Source organism: Scaptodrosophila lebanonensis, unplaced genomic scaffold (genome assembly GCF_003285725.1).
Source record: "Scaptodrosophila lebanonensis strain 11010-0011.00,11010-0021.00 unplaced genomic scaffold, SlebRS2 tig00000043-arrow-pilon, whole genome shotgun sequence".
Taxonomy (NCBI): domain Eukaryota; kingdom Metazoa; phylum Arthropoda; class Insecta; order Diptera; family Drosophilidae; genus Scaptodrosophila; species Scaptodrosophila lebanonensis.
Window position 1 is genome coordinate 2,794,476 of NW_022060545.1, and position 13,025 is coordinate 2,807,500.

The window sequence follows — 13,025 nt, forward strand, 5'->3', positions numbered from 1 at the left end:
AAAAAAATAAAAAAATAAAATAAATGTAACTAATTAATTTAATTAAATATAAAATATTTAGCACATGCATACAGACAGATTAGTGTTTATGCACAATTTCAACAGCATAACACATCAGAATCGTGGCTATGCGTGCTTGTATGCAGTAAAAAATAAGTCAAAGCAGCAACCCCTGCCGACAGAACTTGGGCGGAGATTATGTTTATGGCTATAACTTTCTTCATAATTAACCTATCATAATGAACTTGGCACACAGACACATAATTACTATATGGTTGTACTAGCAGGTATTGCCCGTCTTAACCCGGCTCAATATAATGTTTCCAATTGTATTTATTTTGTGTGTGCATAACCTACCCATATGTTTTCACCTTATAAGTTACCAGTAGGAAGGCATTTAAGGTATTTAAATGAACATTTTCTGTTCTTGACAAAAAATTGTTCAGTAGTCCGTTACATTTTTGTTCTTGCCAAACTATTTCTTTAAACGAACATGACCACTATAACTAATATTTTTTTAAACCTCCCCCCTTTGGAGTTAGAATTTTCCAAAAGCCTTTCTTAGTGTGCTCCTACACTATGATGGATACTATGAAAGGATACTTGAGTCCAAATTTCATCTTTTACCGTTTGGGCTGTGCGTTGATCACCAATTAGTCAGGACAAACTGTTTTATATATAGAGATAACGCAACGTTTTAAGATAGACTATGTGCAAAAAAGGGGAATAATTATAAGGGAATATCCTAATTTTAAATTCACATTTGAGTCAATACGGTCACGCACAAACTCGGAATATGAAACACGGCACTCGTGTCAATGCCGTGCAGCGATGAGCCACGATCAAAAAGCACTGACAATTCTCATCTCAATTTGCTAGAGTAAAACTTTCGATAGTTGAAGCCACCGATACCATCAAAATATCGAAGTTTGAATGCAATAAGCAGAATATTTAAATAATAAAATCTAATTATTTATTGAGATCGATAAGAACAAATCATATACATACATACATCTGCCCGCAATGCGAAGCAAAATATGCGTAGCTCCGTTATTCGGTTTCTGCTTTACTATCGCATACGCAGTCGTTGCTTAGCGACGGTAACTGTAAACTTTTGGCGTTTTGCCTTTGCAATTAACATTAAATGGTCAAAACGAAAGAAGATGAGCGAGCCAACAACTTGAAGTTGTTGTTTTGTATTTACATGCTTCATACATATACAGGCATAGATACATATGCTTGTACATATGTATGTATGCATGGGCACACATAGACACGAACTGTTCCCAACTATTTGATATTTGATATATGGCAAGTAAAAAACATATTGCTATATTTTAATCGTTGAATGCCAATTTGTTGATATAGTTATGTTGATTACATTACCCAAATTTGAAATCGATCGGACAAAATTTATAACACAAACTATTCATTTGAAAAAGTGAATAAATATTAAAACCCCAATAATAAAATTAAATGCGATATATCGAAAATATCGATACTTGTGTTGATATATCGTAATACATGTCGAATACAAATACATCGAAAAACATCGTTTGAGAGTTATTGATTATAATACTGTATTCGATTGTACACTGTACACATACATACATACAAATGTATTTGCATGTGTACTGTAACTGTAAACTTTTGGCATTTTGCGTATGTAATGAACAGGCGTAAATGATCAAAACGAAAGAAGATTTGCGAGCCAATAACTTGAAGTTGTTGTTGTTGTTTTAAAAATTTTGATTTGAAACCATAGAAAACTATTTTTTACAATTAAACAACAGTGTTCGATTGCCCACTGCATACTTGTACATACAAACCTATATATGTATATAGGAATGTATGAACGTACATACATACTTATTGATGTACATACATACATATGTACATGCTATACATACAGACGTATGTACGTATGTAATACATATGGTGCTGGCGTAATTCATAATGCGAAATTCTTTCTAAGGGGAGAAATGTCCCCCCTGCCCAACCTGCGTACGCCCTTGTAGTCCGTTGTCCTAAAAACCCCTTATGCCAAATGTACTAAACAAAGAAAAAATAGCATAAAAATGTTTATGTTATAATGTTAATAATTTTTAATTAATTAACATTTCTTGCCCTGTCAGTGCAAGACGAATGTACTTTTATACATATGTATGTATGTACATACATGTGTACAAATGAACATTCACACATTAGTGTCTCACATTTTGCTTTGGCTACTTCAACCGTTTACACGCAACTACACGAACAGCTGCTTGTATGTATGTATGTGTGTGTGTGTGTATGTATACTTAGTTGTCCCCAACTGTTTGATATTTTGTATTGTTTGTTCTACCTGCATTTGTAAAATGCATATTTTAAAAATCGTTAAATGCAAAGTTGTAATTTTAGTTACGTAGATTATATTACCCAAATTTGAAATCGATCTGACAAAATTTATAACACAAACTTTTCATTTGAAAAAATGAATAAATATTAAAACCCCAATAATTCAAGCTCCAACACAAAATTCAAAAATGCAGAATTTTCAAACAAACTTTGGAGCTACTTTTCCCCCCTTTGGAGCTCGAATTTTCCAAAATCCCTTCTTAGTGCGCATCTACACCATGATAGGATACTTGAGCCCAAATTTCAGTTTCCTAGCTTTTACCGTTTGGGCTGTGGGGTGTTGATTGTGTTTCAATTTTTCCACGGAAAACCCCCCTTTTTTCATGCCCCAGGAAAAATGGTGAAAAACCAAGTATACAGTTTTTCTTGTATTCTTTTTGAGAGTATACAAACTAAGTTTGAAGTTAATTGGATGAAAATTGTAGATTTTTCATACAAACGTTGGAGCCCGTTTTCCCCCCTTTGGCGTTCGAATTTTCCAAAACCGCTTCTTAGTGCTCACCTACACCACTGAAGACAACATGTGTCCAATTTTCAGCCTCTTAGCTCTTACCGTTTGGGCTGTGCGTTGATTGCACATAGCTTTTCGTTTACCAAATTTTCCACCGGAAAATCATTATTATTCAGGCCGCAGGAAAAATATTGAAAATCCAAGTATACAGTTTTTTTTGTATTCTTTTTGAGAATATACAAACTAAGTTTGAAGTTAATCGGATAAAAATTGTAGATTTTTCATACAAACGTTGGAGCTCGTTTTCCCCCCTTTGGAGCTCGAATTTTCCGAAACCCCTTCTTAGTGCTCACTTTCACTATAAGAGGGATCTTGTGTCCAAATTTCAGCTTCCTAGCTCTTACCGTTTGGGCTGTGCGTTGATTGCCAATCAGTCAGTCAGTCAGTCAGTCAGGACAAACTGTTTTATATATATAGAGATTTGTCAAATTTAAGTGCAAAATTCCAAGAAATACGGGAGTTACGGGAATTATGGGAAAACACGAATTGCGGGGGAGTAGGGGGGTGCATCAGAAAAAAAAACCAAAAGCCCGTCCTTTCTCGGACTTAGGAGAATCTGGACACCGAGTTTGGTTATTCTTGCTCTTGTACTTACTGAGATCCTTGCGTTCATACAGACGGGCGGACGGACAGACGGACATGGCTATATCGACCTTCTCATCCTGATCAAGAATATATATAATTTTTTGGGCCTGCCACGCCTCCTTCTGCCTGTTACATTTTTCACCTAGGTGGAGTCTTGAGAACTTTTCATGTCCTAACGAATTCGTCGTGGATAACCTTAGGGTGTGCAAAGAAATTAATGTCTGGTGCATATTAGAACGCAAGGGAAATGTTATTGCACTACTGGTTTGTTGACTATCTCTGTCGCGTTCTCTGAATGTGTCTTTATTCAGTTTTCCCGCAGTTCTCGTTTTCAATATATTTTGTGGCAAACGTCTTCTGTTTTGATTTGTTGAACTGCGATTTTTGTTGCAGTTTGTTTTTCTGATTTTTTACCTCTGAGTACGCTGGAGTCGTGTATTTTTGCGACGGCATTATACTGAAATATAAATTCTATTTCACATGATATCTCATTTAAATTTGACACTCATCTACCGGGTGCCTTCGCGTGATATCCGAAACAGTCCAGTCCAGTGTAACGAGGTCGGAAACATAAAAAAAATACAGACGAATTGATAAACTCCTCTTTTTATGAAGTCGGTTAAAAAGTAACCTAATACTTGTAACGCTAGGATAGAGATCTCAAATAAATAAAGCAAAGTAACCCGTTAAAGCGAATGACAAACTAAATTGAATTAAATTGCCAGAAATGTGATATCCACCTGGTCCTCTGGTACTGGCGGTGTCGGCCTCAGCTACACAACGCTTCGCTCGGTCCACAAATTTGTATCTTTTGTTATCAAAAGAGAGCCCTGTGGACCCCACGCTCAGGTAATAAATAAATCATCACTTCCCTTCCATTCTCATCAGAATATGTATATATTCCCATATCAACTAATAAGTATCTATAAAATATTACAAACATACTCTGTGGGATCATGTAATTTTTATTTTATTTATTGATCTTCTTCTTCTTCCTCTTTTTTATATGAATATGCAATCAACAAAGTGTACAAGTAGATAACTAAAAACAAAAAACATATAACATTACGTATATTTAGAAATTAAATGAAATATCCGAACCTATCATTACTATGAAAAGGATAATTACAGCTGCCTCGCCTCTAAGTAAAAGGGAAAAGAATTCGTATTTCCTTCCATAGAAGACTAAGCCCACACCTGCACAGAATAAGTACAGATATGTCCAGTACTTAACAAACTTTTTTAAATTCTAATAAAATAAATTTGTATTAATGTTAGCTCCCACAAATGAATGAATTTTTTAACTTACTTGAAATGCAATAACTATAAATATGATCCCTAATATTAAAATTATCACAGTCAAGACACAGGAGATTTTTAAATCCGTAGGGCCGAGGCCTGTTACAACTGAAAAGACAAAAGAAATTATTGTATATTTAGTTGTCGTCGCTTGTTTTAGATACTTACTTATTGCGATAGTTGCAGCCAGGCCGAACAATACATGCAAAATTCCAAGTATGATGCATCCTGTTCTCAATGGTACACAAAAGCAACACTTTCCAAGCATTTTATAAAGTTGTATTCTTATTGTAGAATTTCTATATGTTTTTACAATGACAGTAAATGCCTACTTAGTTGTCATCATACACCTCGAAAAATAAGTTTAAATACGGTCATGCTTTTAGAACACTCAAAGTTTTTACTTCATATTATTTGTAAGCCATGGTTTCTAGCTGGGTAATAATTGGTGAGAAATGCATTAAACATAATTTTTATACCCTGTACCCAAAGGGTACAAGGGTATATTAGTTTTGTGCGAGTGCACATGGAACACACAGAAGGAGGCTTGGTAGACCCCACAAAGATATAGCCATGTCCGTCTGTCCGTCTGTCTGTCCGTCTGTCTGTCTGTATGGACGCAAGGATCTCCGAAAGTATAAGAGCTAGAATAACCAAACTTGGTATACAGATTCTCCTGAGACCGAGAAAGGACGAGTTTGTTCATTTTTTCTGATCCACCCCCCCACTCCCCCCCTATTACCGATTTTCTATAACTCCCGTAATTCTTGGAATTTTGAACTAAATTCTAATTTGGTAGTCACATTAGGTTAGTAATTATATATCCGTATACCAAGTTTCATTATGATAGAATGATTGGAAAGAAAGTTATAGCCATATAACCAGGCCCAATGCACACATACATACATATGTACAAGTACACAAACACGCATAAGGCACGATTCTGATGTAAATGTAAATGTATGTATGCATGCATGGAATATTTTATATTTAATTAGTTAATATGTAGTTAATTAATTAAATTAATTTAGTTAATTAATTTAATTAAATTAATTAATTAATTTAATTACTTTTTTGTGGGGTGGTACAGGGTATTTAAGAGTTGAGCCTGCTCGACTTTAGCATTCCTTTCTTGTTGCGTTTTAAGTGTCAGTATGTTTGTGTTATCGGTGCGAAAATGAAATTTTTACCGAAACGTTTCAATTGATGGAACAAGTTTATGGCGATAATTGCCTATCCCGTAGCAGAGTGCACGAGTGGTTTCAACGTTTTCAAAGTGGTCGTGAGGATATAAATGACGATCAACATGTGGGCCAATCAAAATTCGTTATCACCGAAAATCGATCATCCATCGAAACTGTGCGTGGATTCATCAAAAATCAGCCGAAATCATCATTGAAATTGATGGAAATGGAATTGAACATCTCCAAAACATCGATTTATCGCATTTTGACCGAACATTTGAGCTTAGGAAAGGTGTGTTCACGGTTTTTTCCGCACAAATTGACTGACGACCAAAAATTGCTCAGACGATCGACTCTTGTGACCGATTATTTGACCAAAAATCACATTTTAACCATTAACCACTCGCCGTATTCACCTGATATGACACCGTGCGACTTCTACCTTTTCGGAAAAATGCATTTGCCCATGAAAGGAAAGCGTTATGCAGACGTAGAGGCCATTCAAAAGGCTTGCACCGGCATACTGGCGGTCATACCGGCCAACGAGCTAAAACACTCGTTCGGCATGCTTTTGGGTCGTGCAAAAAGCTGTATTGAAGCAGAAGAAGACTATTTTGAATAAAATAAATTGATTTTGCCGAAAAAACCATTTGTTCTGATTTTTTTTTTAAGTCCTGTTTACTGTGGAACACACCTTGTATATTTTTCTCGTTTGTCAACAGTCAATGTTTGTTGACATAAATATAAATAAATAAAAATAATGATAGATAAATTTGAAGGGAAGTTATCGCCATATATGTGGGAATGGGTCTGGCAACGTAGTGCCAACAGCACACCAAATTCACCACATGCATGAAGAATAGATGAAGTCGAACGATGAGAGGAGGAGTCAAAAAGAAGATGTGAAACAAGACGGCTGCGTATAAAAGACGAAAGACGAAACGACGCTGTTATTCAACTAAATAATTCAATTAAACATTTTCTTGTACTACAAATTAATAATTATATTCATTAAAACTATTAAAACATATTAAATTGGAGCCTTGAATCCTTTATTTCCATTAAAAGTATCCCAGGTCCCACATATAGGTAATCTCTGCCCAAGCGCTGCCAGCTATATTACAATTGCAGCAGATAATAAATCCTTATAAAATATCGTTTGGTGACATTATATAAAAATCACCATTGCCATTGGACACGTATGTGGAATAGTTTAAAATGTTACTTAAACGGAACCAAATATCATAAACTAATTCGAATTATCTGATATGTTTTGGTATTAGAATTATACATTTTTTCAAAATGAAAGCTTTGTATAGTTCTAGAAGGCCATGTGCTATGCAATTCTGGAACGAATCACCAATTAAGTTTTCTGGGGTATTTACAAACTGTTAAGTCATGCATATGGCAATCAAATAATGTTCTAGTGTTCTTTTCTGCTTCAAAATGTGGTTGACGTTGTGCCTTCTGTGTTTAATGGTGTTCTACTTGTATGGTGTAAAAGTATTTTCGTTCTCCTTTAACTTCACATTTATAAAACACAATAATAATTTATATATTTGATATGTGCAACAAAATTATTTTTCGATGAAGGAATTATAAAAAGAAATTAATATCTACCAGCAAACATACAGCAGGATGTCTTAGAAAATTGAGCGCACCACCAACAACAGATTATTTACAATATGACCTAAGAAATAAATATATTTTATTATATTATAAAAAGTTTGCAGAGAACAATCTTTAGACATTTACCTGGCGCTTTTATAAGGTTTATATGCTTTATATCCCTCAGGGTCACATACTGATGTGGTCACATCCTGATGTGACCTTTAGGGAATAAAGCACATAAATCTTATCAAACCGCCAATAAAATGTCTAAAAATTGTTATTTGGAAACCGTTTTTATATATTTGACGTATGCCTATAAAAAAAATATGACAAATAAATACTATACCTATAAAATAGGTTAAATTGTTTCTCTAATAACTTTTCTTAGAATTGATAAATTTGCCTAGATATAAGGAGATTCTACATGCCAACCCTGGTCAATGTAAGGTCAGCCGGCTCCGAAATTGAGGCGTTCATCCAAGCAGACTTTCAGACGGACTTGGCTATAACGATTTGCTTCATGCTGAATAAAATTATAAATATAATAGCTGGTCTTACCCATCTATAGTAAGTCAAAAAGTTTATTTACAATATGATATTTCTCCTCCGACACTCTCTAAAGTTGCGAAAGAACTACCACCTGCCCAAACAGTCACTTTTTGATCATGCAATGGTGTTTCAGAGAGTGTGAAATGGGCCTCGTCAGTCATGAAAATTTGCTTCCAAAAATCAGGTTCAGTGTCAACCATTCGAGCAACTGTTTGGCCGTATTCCAAGCGACGTGGACAGTCTGTCTGCAAAATTCTTTGAGTTAATTGCACTTTATACGGAGCAAATGCAAATCGTCCTTTAAAATGCGCCGCAAAATGGTTCCACTGACGTTAAAATGCTGGGCAACACTCTCTCTTACCATTTCAATCAGTTCATTGAAACGTCTTGGTCGTTGATGAACAACATGTGGACGATCTCCCACTGTCCCGTGCTTAACGTGCATAACGTCTTTCTTCCTCATGCATTGCAGCTAACCGAACTTTAAAAATGTTTGCATATTGCCCCGTTTAGCGTTTCAAATCAAAACTAATATGGTACTTTTTACAGTCAAATAAATAAGAACCAATTTAGAATCAATTTGAATGTCTCGAAAAATGTTGAAATTAATTTTTTTCTCGCTGTTTTTTCTTACCTGTTGTTTTTTACAAACGATAGAAGCACATCACTTTCGCATTCTTGGAGGTAAAAAAGCGCCCAGAGGAATTGCACCTTATCACATAACCATAATTCTTAAAAACATAAGTGCTCCCATTTGCGGTGGTGCTATTTTAAATAAACGTTGGGCTATCACAGCTGCACATTGTATAGCAGGAGGACTTCCAAGGAACTATATGATTATGACAGGCGGCAACCAGGAACTCACAGCTGAGAGCCTTAAAAAAGCAAAATTTCACGAACCAACAGATTTAATTACCCATTGCGCGTATGATGCTTCTTCAGCAACAATGGATCATGATGTTGGCTTAATACGCATGTCAAAAAACATCAAGTTCAATCGATATACCCAACCAATTGCCTTGGACCCCAAAACTGTCCCGGTGGGTGCTAAATTGTTAATTGTCGGCTTTGGCTTCATTAAGTACAAGCCCAAACCGGTGATTACAACTGAAATGCACATGCTACACATGAAAAGGATCTCACAAAAGACTTGTAGCAAAGCAATGCAGCTAAATATTCGCAGCAATATCATATGCGTATACAGAACAGTGAATCGAGGAATTTGCCATGGTGATTCTGGATCTCCATTTACGCTTAAACGTAAACTGGTAGGACTAGCGAGCTGGGGCCTTCCATGCGCTGAGGGCTATCCGGATATGGTAGCCAGCATTGCGTACCATTACAATGGCATAATTAAAACTATGCGCAAATACAACAAAAAGCATTCAACAAAATGTATACCATAAGATTGAACTGCATTGAATATATTCATCATTTTCAGTTTCTGTTTTACCTGTATGGTAGCTGTGTTTTTTAATAGGGCCACCACTGCAACTGCCGTCATAGGAATTGTAACAATCCTAATATTCGTACCATATTTCGCCGTTTTTTATTTGTATGAAAAGATAGATCTTGTAAGCAAGCTTGTCTTATGTCTGCTGTTTCCTAAGACAGCAATAGGAATCGGGATGTATGCAATTTTTGCATTGGAAAATTCTGGCGAGGGTCTTCAGTGGTCCAATTTTTGCCGCCCTGTCTCGATAGAAGATTCTCTATCACTTTTTCTTGTTTGTCTTATGTTAGCTATAGGATCCGTAATATTCATGTTAGTCTGTCTATATGTGGAGCAGATATACCCAGGTATCTACGGTGTACCTCGAAAATGGAACTATCCATTCCAATGCAAAATCTGGCAGTCACTTTTGGGCTTCGCTTTTACCTCCTCTGGTGAAAGCGGATCAAGCAGCGATATATCTGGCGAAGAAAAACGCTGCGCCTGTCGGCCCAGGACCTCAACTAAAGAGGATGCTCTTCAGCCGGGTATACATATCCGAAATCTCAGAAAACGCTATGGCGATGCAGTTGCTGTAAAATAATTGTGGGTATGATATTGGGACCAATTCTATATATATTCATTCCAGCTTTCTTCAGTGACCCAAACATAATTCAAAAAGCGATTCTAGCTATTGTGCGTTTATTTCCCCACTATTGGCTGGCTGAAACCATATCTGATCTCTATATTAATTTTAATTTACACAAGAGTTGTAGCAACCCGATGCTGATGAGGTTAACGCATGAAGATCTTTGCAAATTCGTACCCGCTGGCTGTAATGTTCCAGGACACTTTGTCTGGCCCAAACATGGCATTATTGTGCACATATTGTCCTTTCTTCTGTCAGGCACGATTTATATATTATTATGCTCTTGGATGCGAAAAAGTGTGAGTGTCTGCCTGCTATGTTAAAGGGGACTAAAAGGCAGGAGGCTGGTCAAAATTCGGATCCCGATGATGTTGACATCGAACGATCAACCGTTGCTAATCTCACAGAAGCGGAACGGAACGATCTGCCTCTTGTCGTTGATCGCATAAAAAAGAAGTTTGAAAAATTCGTTGCGGTCAAAGAACTATCATTCTACGTTGCACCAGGGGAGTGCTTTGGCCTGTTGGGTGTAAACGGCGCGGGCAAGACGACCACTTTCAAGATGCTTACTGGAGATATACGAATCGGGTCGGGAACTGCATATGTCGAAGGCTGATGCCTGGGACACACATAAGCAAAGTGTACGACAGAATTGGCTATTGCCCGCAGTTCGATGCGGTAACTGGGGAGTCAACAGGACGGGAGACAATGCGACCAGATTGCTCTTTATTCAGCACATTAAAAAGCCGATCAAACACTATAGTTGAGGAACCAAGCGCAAGCTCAGCCTCGCTATATCTCTGATAAATAACCCGTCAGTCCTATATTTAGATGAGACATCGGCCGGCATGGATCCAGGTGCACGACGACAAATGTGGAATCTATTGACGGAGTTTCGAGAGCATGACAAGGCTGTCGTACTGCATGGAGGAGGTTGAGGCCTTGTGCATGCGAGTTGCTATTATGGTTGATGGCGAATGCAGGCTCTACACAGACCTTAAAGAAAAGACTTCAGAAAAATTTTAAATATTAAATTTAAAGTTATTTTCTTTCCAGCTATGCAATTCACATAACAGCCCTGTTTTGCAGAGCATTTGTAACACACGGACCTGTCCACACATCGAAACACAAATTTCGCGAATTTTTCAAATATTTTGATGAACTTTTTAATCCGATTTTAAGTTATGTAGCTAATTTATTTCGTCATACTATTTGCACAAACCTAATATACCATTTTAACCCTACGCGTATAGGGTTTAAAAATTAATGCGACAAAAATGTTCGTATCAATGAACTATAATAGAAACCAATTACGATATACTTGTAATGTGTTTATACTACAGAAATTGCGTATACGAAATAAAAGGCTCCCGCATCGGGGAAAGAAGATATGCCCATTCTCACAGGTTTTATTTCCGGCGGTTACAAATGGTATTTCATGTTCAACAGATATATACTCATGTAAGTATTGTACATATTAATGCAATATAATAATGGTAGATACCTACATAATATATAACAGTGTATAGTACTTATTTGATTTGAAAATTGAATAAAACTTATTTATTTAAAGCTTAAAACAAAACATTGTATTCAGATATTTGTTAAGTGGATTTTAATAACTAACTGTACAAGCAAATCAAATGCTTTTATTGCAAGTCCTGTGATATGTAAATTTTCGTTTGATATTTAGCAATTTAGCGCGCAAAGAAATCCTGTAAAGCAAGATGCTGTTGTTGTTTGTTAGCAAATTAGAGAAAAAGAGCGAAATTTATGCATATTTTTAAGTTCAATCCATCCATTCACGAGTGTACTGTTACTGTTACTGTGCTGTACACACTTTAGTAGCTGCGACATTTTCCCTAGCAAAACAACTTCAACCTGCTCTTCGATTTCCTGCTGGACTTGGTCTAAATTGCTAAAAGGTAACATCAGGTGCTCGTAGGAGCGTTGGCCAAAATACGCGAGCTGCGCGACAAGTATCCGTACCAATAGAAGACATTGATCAGGAAGAAGAGCAGCGGAAAGACAATGCGCGAGGCCCGATCGATCTTTGAGACGGAATTATATTGTGGTGTGCGTTTACCCTTGCGACGGGCCTCCATCTCCTCCCGTCTATAGTAGGACATGCGACGACGCCCCATGCCAGGCACTGGCTGAGCATTCGCAGCAGCCGCAGCGGCCGAGGTGCAGGGTGCCTCGTGGGCTCGCAACTGAGTTTGCTCATCATCTTCATCAGAGCTGTTGATGGAATGACGTGAGACTGTGCTTCGGCGCTGACGCTGCCCCTTCGTCCAGTCCAAGCAACGCCAGAAGCTAGCAGCCACTCGATTGCCCGAATAGACTCCATCTACTCCGCCAGCATGTCGACGATTCCGCGTTCGTCCACCGTGAAGTATCCCCAGACGACTACCGCTGCCAATACCACTGCTGCTTGCCGAGGCCGGTATATTAATGGCGCACATTGACAGAGGTATTACCTCATAAATTTTATCCTCGGTGCTATCATGAAAATCGGACTGGGGCACATCTGTTTCGGACTCCGTGTCCGTTTCCATTTCTTCAATAATAAAATAGCATTCTCCAGAGCCGTATTTTGTAAAATAGTGAACCACCGCAAATTGCAGTATGGTAGCAAATATGAAAGCGAAGGATAGAAACACAAAGAAATCCAAGGCAGTTGGATATGGAACTTTCGGTAAATCAGTGCGCGCCTCCAGACCCAAAAATGTCATCGTTAGTACTGTGGTTATGCCCAGCGAGACACGATCAGCGGTGGCCTCACGGTTCAACCAGAAGGAGACC

At 37.3% G+C, this 13,025-nt stretch overlaps 3 protein-coding genes across 3 annotated transcripts in view; 1 reads left to right on the forward strand and 2 right to left on the reverse strand.

The window, feature by feature from the left end:
- Positions 1 to 4,455: 4,455 nt before the first annotated feature.
- Positions 4,456 to 5,094, reverse strand: LOC115623160. The gene is made up of 4 exons (XM_030517373.1): positions 4,964 to 5,094; positions 4,806 to 4,903; positions 4,598 to 4,745; positions 4,456 to 4,538 (listed from the first exon to the last, which is right to left on the reverse strand). The coding sequence occupies exons 1-4, from the start codon at positions 5,061 to 5,063 to the stop codon at positions 4,471 to 4,473; spliced, it is 414 nt and encodes a 137-aa protein (XP_030373233.1). The 5' UTR covers positions 5,064 to 5,094; the 3' UTR covers positions 4,456 to 4,470.
- Positions 5,095 to 8,844: 3,750 nt separating this feature from the next.
- Positions 8,845 to 9,597, forward strand: LOC115623128 (chymotrypsin-1-like). The gene has a single exon (XM_030517336.1). It carries the CDS (start codon positions 8,973 to 8,975, stop codon positions 9,543 to 9,545), a length of 573 nt encoding a protein of 190 aa, XP_030373196.1. The 5' UTR covers positions 8,845 to 8,972; the 3' UTR covers positions 9,546 to 9,597.
- A 2,554-nt stretch (positions 9,598 to 12,151) lies between these two features.
- Positions 12,152 to 13,025, reverse strand: part of LOC115622250 (gamma-aminobutyric acid receptor alpha-like) — a 9,715-nt gene continuing 8,841 nt past the window's right edge. The window contains exon 5 of the mRNA XM_030516149.1: positions 12,152 to 13,025. This exon is cut by the window's right edge and continues 103 nt beyond it. Within this exon, the coding sequence (XP_030372009.1) occupies positions 12,152 to 13,025 (874 nt within the window).